The 21,488-nt window shown below is 36.6% G+C and overlaps 1 protein-coding gene across 1 annotated transcript; it reads left to right on the top strand.

Moving 5' to 3' along the window:
* The first annotated feature begins 3,219 nt into the window (after nt 1-3,219).
* Nucleotides 3,220-6,603, top strand: LOC149393036 (sugar transport protein 13-like). The gene is made up of 6 exons (XM_089617886.1): nt 3,220-3,349; nt 3,472-3,791; nt 3,937-4,061; nt 4,414-4,705; nt 5,062-5,274; nt 6,136-6,603. The coding sequence occupies exons 1-6, from the start codon at nt 3,220-3,222 to the stop codon at nt 6,601-6,603; spliced, it is 1,548 nt and encodes a 515-aa protein (XP_089474012.1).
* Nucleotides 6,604-21,488: the final 14,885 nt, after the last annotated feature.

Below are 21,488 nucleotides of genomic sequence, written 5' to 3'. Positions count from 1 at the left end.
GGCCGATGGCCCACCAATGACCCCTTGGTCGCCTATAAATACAAGAAGCCCACCCTCTTCAAAAGGTAACCCATTTTTGAGTCCCGAAACACTGTAGAACTCATACTTCTCTCGTTTCACTCATCTTTGGCCTCTCACCCTCTAAATCCTCTATACTCCACCTCAATCCCACTAATGTTGAGCGTCGGAGAGGTAAACAGAGGCACCCCCTCTGTTTTCCCTTCTTAGCTCACGGTTATCTCATCTTTTCCAGGTGGCCGGCGAGCTCAAACACCACTGACAGCTAAGGGAAGACTCGGGACACCGAGTCCGACACGTTCGAGTCGAGGCGAGACCATTTGGTCCGGCCTCGGGTCTAACCGCCTGCGACTCCTAAATCGTTGTCCGAAAAACAGCGACAAACAGTTTTATATTTTCTTTATTAGTTTCTCTTTGATATTTATTTTCTTTCACCTTATATGTGTCTCCATATTTCATTGGAAAACGAACGCAAGTCTTATTTACCCATGAAAGTCTAATCGATGTACAAAATAAATTTTTTGCATTTTATTATTCGTTTATTATTTTTAAGGATTTTTTCTTAATTGCCGGTTTCTTTGGTGTCCATTGTTTACAAATCTTGATAACACAAATTAACCTCTACAAATTTTACTTGTTATTATCATTATAATATGCTAAAATCATTCGCGCGTAGCGCGATGCTAAAAAACTAGTATATATATGTATGTGTGTGTGTGTGTGTGTGTGATTGCTAAATAGCAAATCGAAAGTAATGCAACGCAGCAAAAACTTTTCTCAATAACATTTTCGAGTCTTTTGACACCGTAATTTTGCTTAGTTTGCTAAAAACATAAAACTTTTGATAATCATTTAGTTTCAAGTAGGGATGCAACGGGTACGGGTAAAGTCGGGTACACCTATTCCGTTACCCGTACCCGCTATAATTTTTTACCCCTTATCCGGACCCGTTTACCCGGATTTTGAGACGGGCCGGGTAACGGGGATACCCGCCGGGTAAGCGGGTTAAAAATATTAGACCTGTTACCCGTTTACCCGGCTAAAAAAAAGGGTAGCGGGTCGGGTAGATCCGCTTACCCGTTTACCCGGCTAAAAAAAGGGTAGCGGGTCGGGTAGATCCGCTTACCCGTTTATAAAATAAAAATCCTTCAACAATATAAAGTTTAAAAATAATAAAATTTAGGTGAAAAATATCAAAGTGCTACAACAATATAAAAAACATTAAAATTCAAAATAAATAAATAAAAAATACAAAAGAAATCTTCATTGCAAATTGATCATCTTCATTGTAAATTTGGTCATATTCATTGCAATATATAAAAATTTATTATCATTTTAAATATTTAAAAGTTAACGGGTCGGATCCCGGGTAACCGGGTACGGGATGACTATTCCGTTACCCGTACCCGGACCCATTAAAACCGTAACGGGTATCACCCGTTTACCCAAAAAGAACAGGTATCACCCGTTTACCCGAATAAATCGGGTAACGGGCCGAAACGCGGGTAACGGGTCAAATTGCCATCCCTAGTTTCAAGTAACTATTCTATATAATTACCTTTTAAATTGAATAATTTTTTTTTTTTTTTTTTTTTACATACCTTCTAAATTGAACATTTTATAAGGAATTCGTCATAAGCTTTTCAAACAAAAATCCAATTTCTTTTTTTAAGATTTTAGATAAATACATCATAAAATATATGATTTTAGGAAAATTTTGTTATAAAATCTTCTAATACCATATTTTACGACAATATAATCATAAATATATGATTTTATGGTTAAATGTTGAATTTTTTTTTTGAAAATTTTATGACGATCCTGAAATTTTCAGCCAAAATGCATATTTATGGAAAATCAGCAAAATATCTTTAAAAATACTTCCTTGACCGAAAGAATCAACTACTCACAAATAATTCAGTCATCCACAAAGAATTAACAACAAAATCCACACATCACATGTTACAAATCAAAATCCACCAACATTCACCATTACTTTGGTGTATCAGAAACAACTACAAAACAAAAACAAGAAAATAAAATACTAGAAGAGAGCTCCAGACTAACCGAATCCCGTTCGGGATCTAGATCTTCTTCCCTAATTTGCATTTGAGCCATATAATCTCTCTATCGTTGAAAATTCTCCCGCTATCAGTTCGTCGCCTTTTTCCACATCCACAACCACACTATTCGAGCCAAGAACTTCTATGTTGTACGACGTGAGTTTATTTATGATACGAGGATTTATCTGTAATACTTTTAGAGGCAAGTTCTCAATCCTTGGACCCGTAGAAGCATTTTCGAGTTCCGTTGTGACTTTGAGATCGGTTTCTTTCATTCACCTTTAAAATCCGCGTTAGAAAAGGGCAATGAAGCAAAATGGACTTTTTAAGTTTTGCTATTGCAAGATGGTCATATTTTCTATAGTTCCATATGAATAGACAATGGGCACATTAAATTAGGATAATTTGTTGAATTTGCCCTTTAAGATTTTTAAGTAAAAAAAAAAAAAACTCTTTAAATTCGAAATCAATCTTTTTATTTAAAAAAATGAAAATATATAATACACATTGCATGAGATATTTGTGGCAATAAAAGTGATAATTTGGTTTACAAATATAAAAGGAAACTCTATTTACACATTTTTAGAAAAAAAAAGAGAAGAATATTGATCAATCTGCCAAAACGCGTAAAGTCCAGTGACCACTTTTACAAAGATCTATAATATGGTGTTGTAATATGTTATTTTAAAATTAACTAGAATTAGAGTCATTAAGTAGTCAAATTATCTATTCTTGATCCCAAGATACAAATCGACACATACGACAAAATTGATTGATTTCATTTTTTACCACCTAAAAATGTTTGTAATCTAAATGTGTATGAAATCAATATAGTAACAAAATCACCTGGCTGGATATCCAGCTCACAATTTGACCATCCATTTTTCTTAACGCATTTCACTCCGATCCTTCCACTTCTATTACCCTATATATACGTGTGCCTATTTGTGTATGTGTACACATATATATACCCTTTTGCATCCCCATTATAATCTCACAGCCTTATATTGTCTCTTATCCCCGGCACAATCCATTCTCTTCCAAATTTATTTTCTTGTCACCAAGTCCTATACAAATATTATTATTTAGTGACATATTTAGTTGTATCAAAAGCATAGGATAAATATAATAATTAATCATGCCTGCAGGGGGATTTTCGTCGGCCGGTGGAAAAGAATATGAGGCCAAGATCACGCCCATCGTCATTATTTCGTCCATTATGGCCGCCACCGGTGGTCTAATGTTTGGTTATGACATCGGAATTTCGGGTAATTATTCATAATTAATTAATTAATCAATCAATTCTTCTTAGAAATATGCACGATCTTGAAATTAAATTGCTATTTTTTGAATTTTTGAAGCGTGACGAGTTTATATTTTATTATTTTAGGGGGTGTGACGGCTATGCCCGACTTTTTGAAGAAATTTTTCCCGGTAGTGTATAAGAAGACTCAGGAGAACCATGATAGCAATTATTGTAAATACGACAACCAAGGTTTGCAATTATTTACGTCGTCGCTGTATTTGGCCGCCCTAATTGCGACGTTTGGGGCTTCCTATACAACTCGAAGGCTTGGACGAAAATTGACAATGTTCATAGCCGGAATTTTCTTCATTATCGGAACCATTCTTAATGCCGCGGCACACAACTTCCTCATGCTCGTCTTTGGAAGAATCTTGCTCGGTTGTGGAGTCGGCTTTGCTAACCAGGTAGCTAGTTTAGATTAATTTTAATTTACATCCTCTAATTTTGTTTAAATAATATTAAATATAGTTTATAATTATTCATAATGGAAGTCTTTTTTTTTGTATGATTTTTTTTCCCTTGATTTGGGTATGAAAAATATAAAAATAGGCTGTGCCGTTATTCCTATCGGAGATCGCACCCACAAGGATTCGCGGAGCTCTTAACATCCTTTTCCAACTTAATGTCACAATTGGCATTCTCTTTGCAAATCTAATCAACTATGGAACTGCTAAGTAAGCCCTAATCATGAACCTAATTTCTTCAAACCCATTACGCAACTTGCCATGTTATCAATCGTTGACATTACACAACTTACCATCCCACAATTATGCGTTGAATTTGTTATTATTATTATTATTATTATTATTATCACATTCAGATTTAGCTCTCAATTAACAAGGGGCGCCATTTATACACATTAAATGACAATTTGAATATTTTGATGTATTTAACTAAAAAGCTTGGGGGTAATTTTGCTAAAAGGACCGAAAGTACATATCGCATAATAATTAATGAACTATTTGCGCAAAAAAAAAAAAAAAAAACTGAATTCTAACCGTCACATTTTCGGTGTTGTTGACATAGAATCGAAGGGGGATGGGGTTGGAGGCTTTCGTTGGGATTGGCGGGAGTTCCGGCGGTGATGCTCACTTTGGGGTCGATTTTGGTGACCGACACTCCTAATAGTTTGATCGACCGTGGCCAATTGGACGAAGGAAAAGCCACTTTGAAGAAAATTAGAGGCACCGATAACGTCGAAGCCGAATACAACGACATCGTGGAGGCAAGTCGCATCGCTAAAGAAATCAAACACCCTTTCAAGACCCTCGTCAGCCGTCGCAATCGCCCTCAACTCACCATCGCGATTTTCTTGCAGGTCAATATTTCGTTACATTTGTTGTACCATAGCAATTTGTTCCTTAATAATTTTATTTTTCTTAATAAATTTAGTTTGGTGTCAACATTTATTTATATAAGAAAAATTTGTGCAAGTAGCTAATATCCTATCTTCTTTTAAGATTTTAGTCAAAATTTCATTATATTAAAAAAAAAAAATAGTCGACCAAGCCCGCAGTAGATTAATTAACTAATTTACTGCGGGACTGATAGACTATTCTCTAAATAAAATGAAACTTTGACTATTTTTTAAAAGAAGGGTGAACTATTGGGCTATTGACCTAATTTTCAGTTAATATAATATATGATAAAATTCGTGAGTGATTTTAATTTTAGGTGTTCCAACAATTGACGGGGATAAACGCGATTATGTTTTACGCGCCGGTGCTATTTAGCACGGTGGGATTCGGGGCTGACGCGTCACTCTACTCAGCGGTCATAACGGGAGCAGTCAATGTCCTCTCCACCCTCGTCTCTGTCTACTCAGTCGACAAAATTGGTCGTCGTGCCCTCCTTCTCGAAGCCGGTGTCCAAATGTTCATCTCCCAGGTATGATTATATAGACACGAGACTTGCACTTGGACCCATAAACTTCGATGTCGATAAATGTATATTCTATTGCGCGAGGTCACGGGCTCTAGAGCTCTAGTTTGAGGTCACGGACTCGAGTCACACCTAATACACAAAATTTCTTAAAAATTATTTGAATATCAAGTGATTATTATGATAAGACTGAAATTTCCAAAACTAATCATACATTAATTTACCTTAAAATGCACAAATACTCTTATTATCATGTCCACCTATTGTGATGAGGAAAAAAAATTAGATGATAAAAAGGCATGAAGTGACATTTGCGAAAAATCAATTTATTATTGCTGACTCGATTGAAATTGCCAAAATAAACTAGTTCTGGAGGACTAATAATTAGCCAAAACAAAAATTTCAGTCCAAAGACAAGAGGGGATATCACAGTGATAAGCACCTAGCACCTCGTCTCCTGATGAGGAGACTAGCTTGAGTCACGTAGAAAACAAAAATCATCACAAATTTAATGCCCGTATCATATTTCTAATAAGCCGGGTGATTTAGCTAAATAGTAAATTTAAAGAAATGAATTTGCAAAATAACCAAAATTTGTCTAAAATTAGTAAAGTAGTCAAAATGTATAGTAATCATGTTTCAAAAACTATTTTGACCCTAAGATTAATTTTGTTTGAAATTAATAAATTGCTTATAAATAATCGTAAAATTTTTTAATCTTTGGGTCAAATTTTTTTTATCAACGTTATTTTGATTATATTGCTGAAAATTTGAAATTTTGACTATTAGTTTCAAATGGCTATTTTGTATAATTTTTTCTTCTTATAATTACTCTTTAGTACTTACACCCCGTGATTAATATTTTAGGTCGTGATCGGCGTGGTCCTCGGGGTCAAGCTCCACGACAAGTCCTCGGAGGAGGCGATTGGGAAGGGATTCGCGGTCCTCGTGGTGGTCATGATATGCGCGTTCGTGTCGTCCTTCGCGTGGTCATGGGGCCCGCTCGGGTGGCTCATTCCCTCCGAGATCTTCCCTCTCGAGACTCGCTCGGCGGGTCAGAGCGTGGCCGTGTGCGTCAACATGCTCTTCACCTTCGTCATAGCGCAGGCCTTCCTCTCGATGCTCTGCCACTTCAAGTTCGGGATATTCCTCTTCTTCTCGGGCTGGGTTCTGATCATGTCGCTCTTCGTCGTCTTTTTGCTCCCCGAGACCAAGAACGTGCCGTTGGAAGAGATGACGGAGCGGGTTTGGAAGCAGCATTGGTACTGGAAGAGGTTCATCAACGACAACAACAACAACAGCAACCGTAGCAGCAAGAGCGACGATTCTCGTTGAAGAGATGTTCATTGATTGGTTTTTAGATCAGTTTCCGTGTAGTTATTTCAATTTTATGTACATTTTCATTTAATTTCATGGACTTTGGTATATTTAACTTTTGTTTGCTTCAACAATAAATTGGCTATTTCGCCTCTATTTTTGTAACTTCCTTTTACACAATAAAATCCTAACTTTGTTGCTGTTATTTTGATTTCTTGTGACAAATGTGGATGATATATATTCATCCAATGTGTGACTCAAACCTATATGATCTATGATCTTACGTACTATACGTTAGAATTTGGGTTAACGGTATATCTCTTAACGAAAACGAGTTAAGGGATATTTTTTTTTAAAACAGATGTAGGTATTGAACAAGGGTCAATGCAAAGTGGTGTTAATTCATGTCTAGCTAGAGAGAGGAACGGTGTCATAATCATAATAGGAACCTCAAAACAACAGCTTTATTTATGTGGTTGTTGGTAGCTTTCTCTTCTGTAAAGCATTTATAAATTTTAGATCACTTTAATCAGGTGTATGAAAATGGAATTCTGACATTTAAGACTAACTATTTGTTTTTGGCATACAATAGTCCTCTAGATATTGATGTAACATTTTTAGTTTTTTTAAAAAATTACTTTTTATTAGGGTCTATTAGATATATGATCATATTTACAGTTTCGCATTGCTATATAGTCAATATTTCGTAAATCTTAGGTAAATAACCACGTCCATATTTACTCGCGTAAAATGACTGAAATACTCTATTAAAATTCCAGCTAAAATATTCTCCAGATTTGAATATGTTGACTATTTACAATTATTAACGAATCGCGATGACTCAGCCCAACGGCCCCAAGTTCCCGTTCCTCGAAATCTTCGATTGCATGACGAGTTTAATCAGGCGAGGCTTGGACATTTTTATTTATGAACATTTTTGTAGCTAATATTTGAATTTGTTGACTATTTACGATATATTGATTTTTTTATTGCAAAATGAAAAATATTTACACTATTATGTATAACTATTTACAGACGACGTAAAACTCTCTAGAGTGACTTGATGGGCCTATGCCGGGAGGACCGTAACTGATCTCTGCCGTTCGCTCGATGGTGGCGTGCCTCTCCTCAATGGGTCTATGCCGGGCAAATCGTAACCGGACTCGACCTCGTCGGATCCCGCAATCTTCGTCCTCCATCTCGGCCTCGTCCTCCGCCTCGGCCTCGTCGGATCCCTCAAGACAACCAACTTCTTTGAACAAAATTAGCAACAAAGAAAGGCAATGGGAATCCTAATCAACCAGTGAAAACCCTAAAATTGAAAATTTTACACCAGAATATAGGGAATTGTGAAGCAAAATAAGGTGGCAAGGGGAAAAAAAACTTCGAATAGCGGACGGAAAAATGAAATCTCATGAACGACGGCGAGGAGCACGAACCAACAGATCTGGAAGACGAAAGACTTGCTGCGCAGATCGAAGACAAAGGTTGGCTCGTTGGAAAAAATGGTTGTCACTGAAATTGTTCGTCGCTCGGAAAAAGTGGCCGCCGAGTCCGCCCTTCGCGTCGAGGAAGCCGCGTGCAAGAGAAACAGCGCTGGAATCTTCATGAAGGAGCACTCGTCGGTCCAAAGAACGAGACGTAATCTATGAAAAGCTCAAGCACCGTCGGATCTGGAAGGCATACCTCATTGATGAGTGCTTTCTTACGTACGAATCCACCATTATTTAGCTTGAATCTAGCACGTTCTTGAGTCAATTTGACGGTTATTATGAGTGTTTCAGGTGAATTTCAAACTTTGAGTGTTTTAGGTGTATGAAAATGGAATTCTGACATTTAAGACTAACTATTTGTTTTTGGCATACAATAGTCCTCTAGATATTGATGTAACATTTTAGTTTTTTTTTTAAATTACTTTTTTTTAGGGTCTATTAGGTATATAGCCATATTTACAGTTTCACATTGATATATAACTAATATTTCGTAAATCTTAAGTAAATAGTCACGTCTATATATTTACACCCATACAATGATTGAAATACTCAATTAAAATTCTTGCTAAAAAATTCTCCAGATTTGTATTTGTTGACTATTTACAATTATTAACGAATCGCGATGACTCAGCCCAACGGCCCCAAGTTCCCATCCCTCGGAATCTTCGCGTGCATGGCGAGCTTAATCAGGCAAGGCGAGGACATTTTTTTAATTTACGAACATTTTTGCAGTTAATATTTGAATTTGTTGACTACTTACGATATAATGATTTTTTTTTATTGCAAAATGAAAAAAATATTTACACTATTATGTACAACTGATTACAGCTATTTACAATTATTTACAGACGACACAACTCTCTAGAGTGACTCAATAGGCCTATGCCGGGAGGACCGTAACCGATCTCCGCCGTTCGCTCGATGGAGGCGTGCCTCTCCTCAACGAACCTATGCCGGGAAACCGTAATCGGCCTCAATCTCTTTGGATCCCGTAGTCTTTTCCCTCCATCTCGGCCTCGTCGGATCCCGTAGTCCTCCACCTCAGCCCTCGGCCTCGGCCTCATCGGATCCCTCAAGACAACCACCTTCTTTGAACAAAATTAGCAACAAAGAAAGGCATTGCGAATCCTAATCAACCAGTGAAAACTCTTAGATTGAAAATCCCACATCAGGATATGGGGAAATGCGAAGCGAACTTAGGTGGCGAGGGGAATAAAACTTTGAATAACAGATTGGAAAATGAAATCCCACGAATGACGGCGATGAGCACAAACCCACCAGATCTGGAAGACACGAAGACTTTTTATGCAGATCGAAGACAAATGTTGGCTCGTCAGAAAAAATGGCTGCCACCGAACAGGTTCGTCGCTCAGAAAAAGAAGCCGCCAAATTCGTCCTTCGCGTCGAGGAAGCCTCGTGCAAGAGAAGCGGCGCTGGAATCGTCACGACAGAGCACTCGTCGGTCCGAAGAACGAGACATGATCTCTGAAAAGCTCGAGCACCGGCGGATCTGGAAGGCTTTCTTACGTACGACTCTAGATCATTTAGCTTGAATCTAGCGCGTCCTTGAGTGAATTTGACAGTTATTATGAGTGCTTCAGGTGAATTTCAAATTTTGAGTGTATAATTAGGAGCTAGGACGACTTTGGACATATTTTGGAGCTCTCGGGAAATCAAAACGATAAAAAAACGAAGAAATTCAAAGCTGGAAACTGCAAAAAGAAGACTCACCGTGGCGCGGAGAAAGTGGGAGCGCCGTGGTAAAATTCCTTTGGTTTTGCGCACTGGCAGACGGCCAGGATCATGACGCGATGAATTTTGGGCATTGCGCGGTGGACTTTGGCGCGGCACGCTGACGACGGATTTAGAGATTTTCTCCAAATTTTGAGTAAATTTAGGCCATTAGGTCTTATCTAAAGGCCTAGATTGACTATGAAAATACACCTTTGACCTAATAAAACAAATTTTGTAACCTAAAAACATAATCCTAACTAGTTTTTATTATTGCTTTGTATTATTTGAAAGCTTTTGAGAGGAGAGATAACATTCTTTGTTGGAATCGACAAATCCGACTGTGCACTTGAACTCCACTAATAGTTTTTCTTCTTTCCTTCCCTTTACTTTTATTTTGGAAACTCTAAATTGTTATGAACCTCTAGTTTTCTTTAATATGAATTCTCTTTTGCTCTCCATATTCATTCTCTTGCTTTCAATAATTATTCTTTGCTTATCTATGATCATGAATTCCATTAGAGGCTAGGTCTTTAATGGCTTTGCGATGTGGTCGAAATTAATAATGGTTAGGAGGTTTCATTAGGGTCAGAATATGCTTTAATTGCTTCAATAATATGCTTGCTTGACTAAAATTGTTCTTAATGCTTTCTTTTGCTTGATAACCATTAGAATTGCCTTCTAGGAGTGTTTAGTTACTCGAGAGAGAGTAAAGACTCGTGCTTTTATTTTAGTCTCCATAATAAATCCTAGGTTAGTAGAAAACTTAGACAGTTCATGTAATCGTTAGAATTCTTGTGTTTATTGAGTTAGATAAAAATCGCTAGAATTGCTAGTCTCTGAGAGTTCGACATATGTTCTTCATATTATATTACTTTTGCGATACGTACGCTTGCGTGTAATTATTTCACAACATTCACGGCGGCTCTCATCATCACCATCGTTGGGATTTTTTTTCCTGGGCGAATATGATTATGAACAACGTAAATGTGTTTTGGTTTATTTATTTATTTATTTTCATTTTTATTTAAATAAAAAATTCCACCAGATATGAAGATCCAAATTTAAAATGAGGGGCAAATCAGAGATGTATAAAAATTCATGATAAGGACATGTCATCTTTATGACTATTTACTTAAGATTTACGAAATATTGGCTATATAGCAATCCCAAACGTTTTAGTTGGCTAGTTACCTAATTTATTGTTTCTTTTATTATGCAAAATTAAGTATCCATACAATCTAATACATATTTATCATTGTTCAATTTATGCGCAAGAGAAATGATAATAAATAGATAACTAATGATGAATTCCCAAATATTTCAAACCCTTATTCCTTTTCGTGTGAGAGAATACCTCGAGCTCTAACTATGTCAAGGAGCTTTATTATTATCCTAGTATGGCTCCGTCTTTGCCGACGCCTATATTTCAGGTAACATGAGATCAAAATTTTGCACCTTGGCATAGTCTTTGATCTTAACCCTAGATTAGCTCATTTGAACTTCATTTAAGTTCTAAATACCTCGAGTGAGAAATCGTACTAATTAGGCTTAGGCATAACACTTTAACCTCTCATTGATTGTTGAGGGATTAATCAATTCACGCGAGTCCATTGAGTGTATTAGGAATCTGACGAATTTGTGTTATCAAATTTCAAGTGACGATATTTACAAATCTGTTTATATTTTTAATTTCAAACATATCATTAGAACAAAATGCTACTCTGTGTTAGATCCTATGTGGCATGGTTTGATTTGGCAAAACAATTTTGTTAAAGTTGTTCGAGCGAAACTGCAAGAAGATGTTCAAGACCTGTGTTATTTGTGCTATTGTTCTCCCGTACGAATATAACTGAAAACTTCCTAGTTTTCAGTTAAGAATATATTGGGTATATATTATTGGATAATTGGTTTCCGATTCCTTGAGATTCGCGAGAGATTTGTGGGTTGACCTAATAAAGCTCATTGGGGTCGAATTAGGCCACACACTTGTTAGGTAAATTCACGCCGCCTTAAACCTTGAGCTAGTCTCTCTGCCTTGGAGATCTACATTGACAACTAGCTCTTGGTAGTTGCAATTTTGTGATCACTGTTTTGATATGAATTTGTGAGTGCGTGTGTTTGCATTGACGTGCTTGATAATCTTCAGGAGATGATTGAGTGAAACATAGAGAGATAGTCTCTAATCTGAAGAGAGCTCGAATTAACATTCATTAGAAGAGTGAAAGACGGAGGTGTTTGTGAGGGAGTCATCAAACTTAATATATTCCTAATCTTTTGACTGATTGTTATAGTGGATTATTTTCACTCATACATATATCAATCATCCTGAGTAGGTGGTTTATCGCCGAACAGGATTATCAATTCTCTTGTGTCCTTTACTGCTTTATGTTTGATTGTTTTTTTTTATTATCGTTTGAATTAAAACTACCTAAAACAATCAGTTGGTCAACAAATTGTTTCACCCATTAGTTGAACAACCATCTTGATTACGTTAATAATTTCACTCTGAAAATCAAAATTATTTATCTTTCATAAAATAATTTAATTAGTCAATTTTATAAAATTAACAAGTTCACTACTACAAATATGGGCATCAGGTGCGACAAAAGTCGCACCTGATGCCCACATAGTCGCACTCGATAGTACTATCGGGTGCGACTTAGTCGCACCTAAAAGTCCGCAGCTAATACTATTGGGTGCGACATGTCGCACCCAATAATATATACTATTAGGTGCGACACTATTGGGTGCGACTTATCGCACCTGAAGTCGCGCTTATTTTTCCGTGGGAACTTAAAAATAAGGAGGGAATTTGACTTTTGGGTGCGACATGTCGCACCCAATACCCTACCCGCCAACGTATTGGGTGCGACGAGTCGCACCCAATAGCCTACCCGCCAACTTATTGGGTGCGACTAGTCGCACCCAATACCCTTCCCGCCATAGTATTGGGTGCGACTAGTCGCACCCGATTCCCAATTTATTTAATTTTTTTTTTATAAATATTAGAATTAGAATATAATATTATTAGAATTAGAAATTAATATTATTAGAATTATAATAGAATTATAATTAGAATTAGAAATTAATATTTCATATTAAAATATTTTTAATATACAAGCCACTAATACGAGTTTGTTCGCTAATATAAAAATATACAAGTGCAACTATTTTCGTACCCCATGCCGAAGCGCTTCAGTTTCGCCTTTGCCTCGTAGTGCTTTTCCGGAATTCGGTTACCGGTTGGATGAGACTTCCTCAAGAGCTGCAAGAGTTCTGTGAACGACTTGTTCATCCAATGGTTCGTGACTTTGATGTGCATCAACGAAACCAAGAACGACAAAGACGAAAACTCTTTGCATCCAGGGTACAATTCCGCTTCCAACTCGGCAAATAAGTCTTCCACTTGCTCCTCCGCACGCACCTCGCTCGGGGTCGGATCCGCAAAGTCGTCGAAATCCTCGTGGTCCATGATATCATGCAGGGCGTCGTGCAATCCTCATACTCATCTCTGATCAGTTCCAATGGGGTCTTCACCATGAGTAAGGACAAGGCGCTCGCCGTGATGATACCATTCTGTGTAGCCTGGGGTAAACCCATTGTCCAGGAGGTGATGCCTTACGACCCCGATGGCGTGCCATCTCACGTTGTTGCAAGACTTGCAAGAACAACGATATTGGCCATTTTCGTTCGGTTGTCTGCTTGCAATGCGGATAAACTCGTTAACCCCTGTTTTATACTGCAAGCTCAATCTCTCGTTCTCGGTAACCCAATCTCTACTTGGATTAGACATTGATTTCGCTGAACGAGAAAGACAACGAGAATTATTAATTAGCATTGAAAGTCCGATCTTACTAAAGGACCGAGAGCGAATTTAGAAGGAATGAGAGAGAGACTGTGAAAGGTGTCTGAATTTTTAAAATGGATTGTAGAAATTATGGGAAAGATACTAAAGCACCTCAAAATCCTGGAAATAATCCTGGAAAATGGATTGTTTTTTAAAATGGACTGTTTCTAGTGGATTTCGATTCTAATTGGTTCAAAACTCTACCGAAATTTTGGCAGAGTTTCCCCTATAATATTGTTAAACCAAAAACCTGCAAACTACTTTAAAAACATTTAAAATCCATCCAGAAACTATCATATTAATTAACTAAGTCCTAAACCGAGCCTCCGTGGCTCGGTCACAACATTTTATCAATATCTATAAAACAATCACTCAGTAATTAATTAATTACAATATCATAAACAACTAATCTAAAAAAATAGTTTAAACAATTAACCAATTTCAATCTTAATTAAACTAGCATTTAAAATTTAAAATTAGTTACATAACCAATTTCATTATTAAGTACAAATTGTTAACAATTAAACTACAAATTAATTAATTAACTAAACTAACAACTTATTAACCAATTTGATTTCCACTACAAATTAATTAGTTAACTAAACTAATTATAAACACTATATATATTAACAATTATAATTACATTAATTTATACGTGTACTTATTAAACACAAATATACTTCATTCATTAAATTAACAAATTAATCAACAAGTTAATTAAATTAACTACTTATTAACCTAACATATTAACATACTTATTAAAATGTAATAACTAATTAATTTAATTAACATAAATAACCACTAACCTAACATAAATAACAACTTAACTAACTAATTACTATAACTAATCAATTAATTTAATTAACATAAATAACCACAAACCTTCACCGACGGGGCTGCGAGGTACAAGGCGCGGCAACGCGGAGGCGACGCGGCGCTCGACCAGGTTGAGGCGATGCGGAGAGGACGGGATGATGGCCAGGGCTGGCGAGGCACGGCTAAAGGTCAAGGCGTCGGAAATCATGGCCATAATTTACAAAAATAAAATAAAATAAAAAAATGTTGGGAATATTGCCCACTTGAAGATAATGATTACTAAATTCGATAATAAGATTACTTTATTAGCATTATATGATTAGTGGGTTGAGTTCTAAACAATTAGAATCAATAACAACTATCTTCCATAGCCTCCGTATCTAACTGAGTCACGTTCTGGGCACCTGAGTTCGGGCGGTGTGCTAAGACATGGTCGATGACTGATATACGCCTGGAAAGCTATATCTAAAGTCATATATGTGGAACACATAGGTGAAGGCTGATCACTATGTGGGAGCATTGTACACTTGTGGTAAGTGTACGACCTGGACATGTTTTGGTGTAGATGTGTCGTTTAAGGACCGTTACGACACACTAACCGAGGCCACTATGATGGTCACAGTGAGACTTGATCTAAATCCTGAAGTGATCATGGACACTGGGTTATGTTACTGAGCTCTTTGACTCATTCGCTAAAAGGCTATTCATGCTAATCACAGCTTATGTCTTGGGAGTTTTCTCAGAGCATAATTCGAGTGGGAAATGATTTACAGATAACGAATCCAGCCTTTCTGAAAGAAGGTTAATGTTCACTCACCTAAGGGTTGATTCCAGAACCGATAGATTGCTAGCACTTTCGAAGTAAGTAACGTTTGAAAGAATCTTTCGCAGGGGAAGCAACAATGCTTAGGGCTGATATGTATCAAGAGAAGTATAACGGAAAAATTGACTTCTCTTGACACGGGTAGAACCTGGAGGATCTTGATCACGAACTGACTATATCAGTGGACACTCGTCACGATGAGTAAATATAATTCTAGTATAAAGGAGAGTTCAGCCTTGGCTTACAAGGTGGAGTATTTGACCAAGATTAGACGAATCGATGGACAAAAGAGAAAGGACTATTTCGTCTTTTTCATCGGATTTGTTAAGCTCCTATTACTAGGTCCATAGTCCCCGATTCGGCTCTGATAAAGGCGGATAAGAACTTTCGTATAATAATGTTTATCATTATTAATCTCACTTGCTGTATTTGTGATTGACAGCATTAATTCTGGAAAACGGGTATTCGCAGAATTAAATAAATATTTATGGTAGAATTGTTTATTTATTGTTTGATCAAGTAAATAAACAATTATTAATTATTTGTTTATTGTTGGACCAAGTAAATAAATGATTAATTGGGTTTTAAGCAATTGGGCCTTGCACACATGGAAAATTCGAATTTGGTTATTTGGCACTAGGGTTTGCGCAAATCTCCTTGGCCGTTTGCCATCAAATTCGAAAATATATAAGTGATATTTACCAATATTTTCTCTTTAGTTGTTTAAATAAAGGAGAGAGAAAAATATAAGATATTGTCCTATATTTTCTCCTAATTTAAAGGAAAGTATTTAAGAGAATATTTAGGAGAATAATATATTCTCCTTTATTATCTCACTAAATAAATTATTCTCTATTTAAATAAAAGAATAATATCCCATAGATATTGATCTGATGGATGAGAGAAAAAGTAGGATTCACTTGTTGAGATCCAATGGCCTAGATTTAATCCACTAGTGTGAACACAATAAAAAGAAATAAAATATTCTGGAAGATTTCATGAATATCTCATTTTTACTACTATAAATAGGGGTTCATGAGAAGGCAAAAATAAGCAATTATTTTAAGAAATTTGAGAGAAATTTCGTGCATCACTAGCCTCCCTTGGCCGTGCATCTGCCTCTCCCTCCCCTCGAAAATTCGTTTCCATTCTTAGTAAAATAAGAGAGAGATCTCGAAACACCTAGTTTCATGATCTAGTGAGATAAAGACTGTGCCCACTCATCTTTCTTATTCGTCTCGGAGATTACGTTTTGGAAGACTAATGTGTCATCCTCGAGTCCTTCATCAAGACGACGCAAGGAGTACGCGATTGGATTGGAGCGTTCTGTAGCTGAACCGAAAATCAATGTAAGTACTCGTTTACTCTTATATCGGTCGCTTGACTTATATGCTCTCGTGAATTAAATTAATTAAACATAACTAGATCTTGTTAATTATAACCATAATTTAATTAGCTTATGATCAGCGTAATTAATTATTTTTCCGCATTAATATGGTTATATGGTGGAATCATCTCAAAAGAGGCGCATCGGAGTGATCGTTCGTGTCCAATGCGCGCTCGATCCACCGACAAGTGGTATCAGAGCTAGATGTTATGATTAATTAATCGATTCATTCTTGTAATTAATTTAAATATGGTTTGAATGAAATTATATGTGGATGTGAATTTCATGCAATTCAATATATGATATGTGGATTGTGATTCGTGGTTTGATCGTAGAATATTTGATTCTCGCTTTTCTAGATTTTTGGTAAACCCGAAATTCAAAGGGTATAGGTTTTATGTAATTCTTATTATTATTATAATCCGATGGTACGACGTTCTTGATCACGACGATCGGTGAGAGACGGACACACAACGTAAAAGCATGACGGACGATGAAAGCCTCCACGACTACGCCACAAGAAAACTTGTCACAAAATTTTGTGACAAGTCTCGGCCGCCTCTACGTGCCGGGCCGCGCCCTCGTGGCGGAGGCGGTCCAGTGCAGCCTCAAGTCTAATCTTGACCTAGGTCAAGATTAGAGGATTCGTCCGGGCCTCAGCCCGGAAACCCTAGTGGGCCCACGGGCCCACTCATTAAAAAAAAAATTACCGAAAAAATTAAGTTTTTTTAATGTTTTATTTAATTAATTATATTGGCTGAGCCCTAATGATTTTTATTTAAAACATTACAAAATAAATGATTATGATATCGATTTATTTTAAATGGGACATTGGAATGGGCCCTTACTTAATTAATTTTTTCGATAAAAAACTAGAAAAATTAAATAATTTGATATTGATTTATTTTTCTAAGGGACATAAGAATGGGCCCAATCGAATCCTTGGGCCAATATGATTGGGCTCATCTTGATTTACTTTATAGAATCAAATAGGAAACGATCAATCAAAATCAAACCATTCTTGCATGTTCTTGCTTGTTTATTTAATTACTATGCCATGCTTGTATGCTATAACTTAGATCATGTATCGTATGTTAATGGTTGTCATGGGCTTTCATTCATTAAAATTGTCTAATTGGATTACGATAGTTAATTAATGAATGAGTTGAACGGATCGGAGAGCTTTGTCACCAAGCCGATAAGAGGCTAAGCTGAGAGGTACTTAAGAAGACCTAGTGTCTCACCTTCTCTACTGGGAGCTTTTTCGTGATGGAATACTTTTAGGATAATCAAGACTAGATGTCACGAATTCCTAATCACTAAGCTATATCGAAACATCTGTTTTTAAGGGTAGCTTAGAAACACTCGAGTTTTTAATATGACTTAGTTAACTCGAGTGGAACACCTAGATTAAAGTTAATGCTAGGAAAATTAAAATACTGAAAGTATATTGAGTCGTAGGTCTCCAACATTGACACAACACCGTGAGGATGAAAGATCCCCTCGTGACCGGCGGTTTTCTAAACATGGTGGTCAGTTCCATTCGGAAGGGCTTTTCTGATTCCAATACCAAGGTTGTGTCTCTGACGATAGGTGGGAGGGTTGATCTCTGCGTGTACGAGTTACGCTAGTGCGTATGAGCTAGATTTCTTTCACTGAAATGTTGGGTTGACTCATGCATGAACCGACCGGTGGTTGCTCATGTGGCCAAAGATTCCTATAAAAATGGTAGTTAGTGAGCATAGTTATGAATGTGCATGTACTATGATTGCTCACTAATCTGAGATGGTTCTCATTTTCACTAGGTGCACTCCCTTACGTCACCAGAGTGAAACGGACTGTGGCTATTAGTCGAATTACCTTGGAATATAAAAACTGGGTTCTTTTGATTAGTATTTTATCTAGTGCATGTTTGCATTATAGTATTTATTTCCTAAATTATATTGATAGTTGTTTCTTTTCATATTGTTAATAAATGTACTTTTATGTTTTTAGTAATCATGTCGAACCCTATTATGGCCCTGTTGTCGAAAGACGTCCTGACTGGAGATAACTTCCCTAAGTGGAAGTCGAATCTCAACATTGTGCTTGTGAGTGAAAGCATTCGCTTTATCCTCACTGAAGACAGACCTCCTCTTCGTGCTCATGGTGCCTCCAAGAACTTGAGGGAGGACTATGACAAGTGGACTACTATCAATAACAAGGCGGTGGCCTACATGCTCGCAAGCATATGTGATGCGTTGCGAACTAAGATGGAAGAGAAGGAGACCGCTGTGGAGATCCTTGACTCGTTGCAACAAATGTTTGGGATGCAAAGCGAGCAAGCCCGCATTGAGCTCATCCGTAAGTGCACTAGCACTAGGATGACTGCGGGAACTCCGGTGAGGGATCATGTCATGAAGATGACTAACTACTTCACCGAAGCTGAACTCCATGGGGCACAGATGGATGAGGTTACTCAGGTGGGAATAATCCTGAATTCCCTTTTGAGTGACTTCATACAGTTTACGTCCAACTACATCATGAACAAGTTGACGTATGGACTGTCTCAGCTGTTGAATGAACTACAGACTTTCGAGGCTATCACTCGACATGGGAAGAACAAAGGGTCAGCTCTCTATGCTGACAAGAGTTCTTCGCCTAAAACCAAGAAGATGTTGACTTCTAGTGCTGAGTCATCTAAGGCACGTCCGAATACTTCAAAGGGGAAAGGTCCCGCTAAGAAGGAAAGGAAGAACTTCAAGAGAAGTGGAAAAAGAAAAGAAAAGAAGCGAGAAAGCATTGGTAAATGCAACCACTGCAACACTGAAGGCCATTGGAAGAGGCATTGTCCTTTGTACTTGGCTGAGCTTGAGAAAAACAAGAAGAATGCTGGTATTGTACCTTAAAATTCATGAATAAAGATATCCTAAAAATGTTTTGAGGATAATTATTCATGAGCATACTTCTTTGCTTGTTGCAGAGCAGATCTGATGGAGCACACATGTGTAGACGAGCTTGCTGAACAATGTCGGATTCAAGCCCGAATTGTAGAGAAGCTCATGCTCCGTTTGAAGATCTAATTTCCCGCTAGTTTTATTACTTTCATTTTTGGATTTATTTTTTGAACATGAGATGTGTCATTTAATAATCCGAGGTTTTCTGGATTGTAGCCTTTATGGCTATTCCAGAAAGGATGAATCTTTCTTTCTTTATGTTTTATTACATTATTTATGAACACATGGTTGTGTCTTTAAATATTTCCTTCTATTGAATGCCTTGATTGCTTTTATGATATTTGAATATGCATGAATGCTTATGTCCTTATGAAAAAGATACAGAATATGAAGGTCACGTTTTTCCGTTCGTATGCTATATACAAGCACAATAAATAAATATAAATATTATCTCTGTTAGAATTTAATTAGCTTTTATTGCTTCATTAAATTCTTATGTTGAATATGTTTTATTGTTTAAGAACTATTTAGAGCTTTGAAAGCGTCTAAATAATTATTACCATTATTCGACAATGACTTGTACGAATAATAAGTAATAAAGGAGACACAACTAAGAGTTAGTGTTGATGATGAATTAAATTAGTGGGAGCTTCCTTAATTGGAACCTAGTCACTAATATTCGTATTGATTGAGTGGGAGCATCCTTAGATGGAACCTAGACACTCTAGATTTATTGATTGAGTTGGAGCATCCTTAATTGGAACCTATCCACTCTAAAATTTAATAATCGAGTAGGAGCATCCTTAGCTGGAACCCATCTACTCTTATTCATTGACATAGTGGGAGCATCCATGAATGGAACATAGTCACTAAATAACAAATATTATTGAGTGGGAGCATCCTTAATTGGATTATAGTCACTATTGTTCAATAAAACAGTGGAAGCTTTCTTTAATGAAATCTAGCCTCTTGTTGTTCAATAAATAGCAACATCCTTCATAGGATTAAACCCATCATTGAAGATGGCATCCTTAACCGGAATGTATATGCTATTATTCAATAATTAAAGTGGAAGAGTAATCAATGGTTACCTTGCCACATAAATCAATGACTTGAAAGGAAGGATAATTTTTGAATTATCTTGTTGTTAAAATCAACAACCTAGTGGGAGCATCCTGGAATGGATCCTTGTCACTCTCATCAGCAATAAACTTTCCTTAAATAGAAAGACATGATCTTGAGATATCACTCTCGATCATACTAACTTGTCTGAAAGTTATTAGCCCATATTTAATAGATCTACCTGTTGAGCTATTAGCTTAAAGGAATAGTGAGATCTATAAAAGGATTAATGAAATGGTTTAAGCTTTAATAAGCTATAAGGTAAGGGATTGAGCCCTTAAGGAGAGACATTATCATCAATGATACTCTTCTTTCTTATACCACAAACCACTTCATTTGGGATCTTCAAAATTGAAGATGAACTGTCCTTTGATGATGAAGTTCCAATAACATAAAGACATGGATCGAAGTAGTTATACTACTAAACCTTTTGAAATATGAAAGGTAGATCCTAAGTACTTAACAAACTAATCATGATTGTACATGGATGTTTGTTATAATCGATATTTTGAGAATGATCGATAAGTATAGCTCCTAAACAAGTGTCATGAATAAAGTCATTACTATTATAGTTCTAGACCTCATTATGACACAAGTAAATTGACTGAGCTAACTGTTTCTAAAATTTAATTTAGAAACGATATGCTCGTTCCATTATGTCTCAAACATACTTATTGATATAAGGTATGAGCTCAATGTTGAGGCTATTGACATTATCTTTAAAAGGACTAATAATTAGACCTTA

The sequence above is a fragment of the Urtica dioica genome, chromosome 6 (assembly GCF_054948205.1).
Source record: "Urtica dioica subsp. dioica isolate 48M chromosome 6, U.dioica_male_clone48M_v1_H2, whole genome shotgun sequence".
Taxonomy (NCBI): Eukaryota; Viridiplantae; Streptophyta; class Magnoliopsida; order Rosales; family Urticaceae; genus Urtica; species Urtica dioica.
This window is presented reverse-complemented; position numbering and strand designations above follow the sequence as displayed.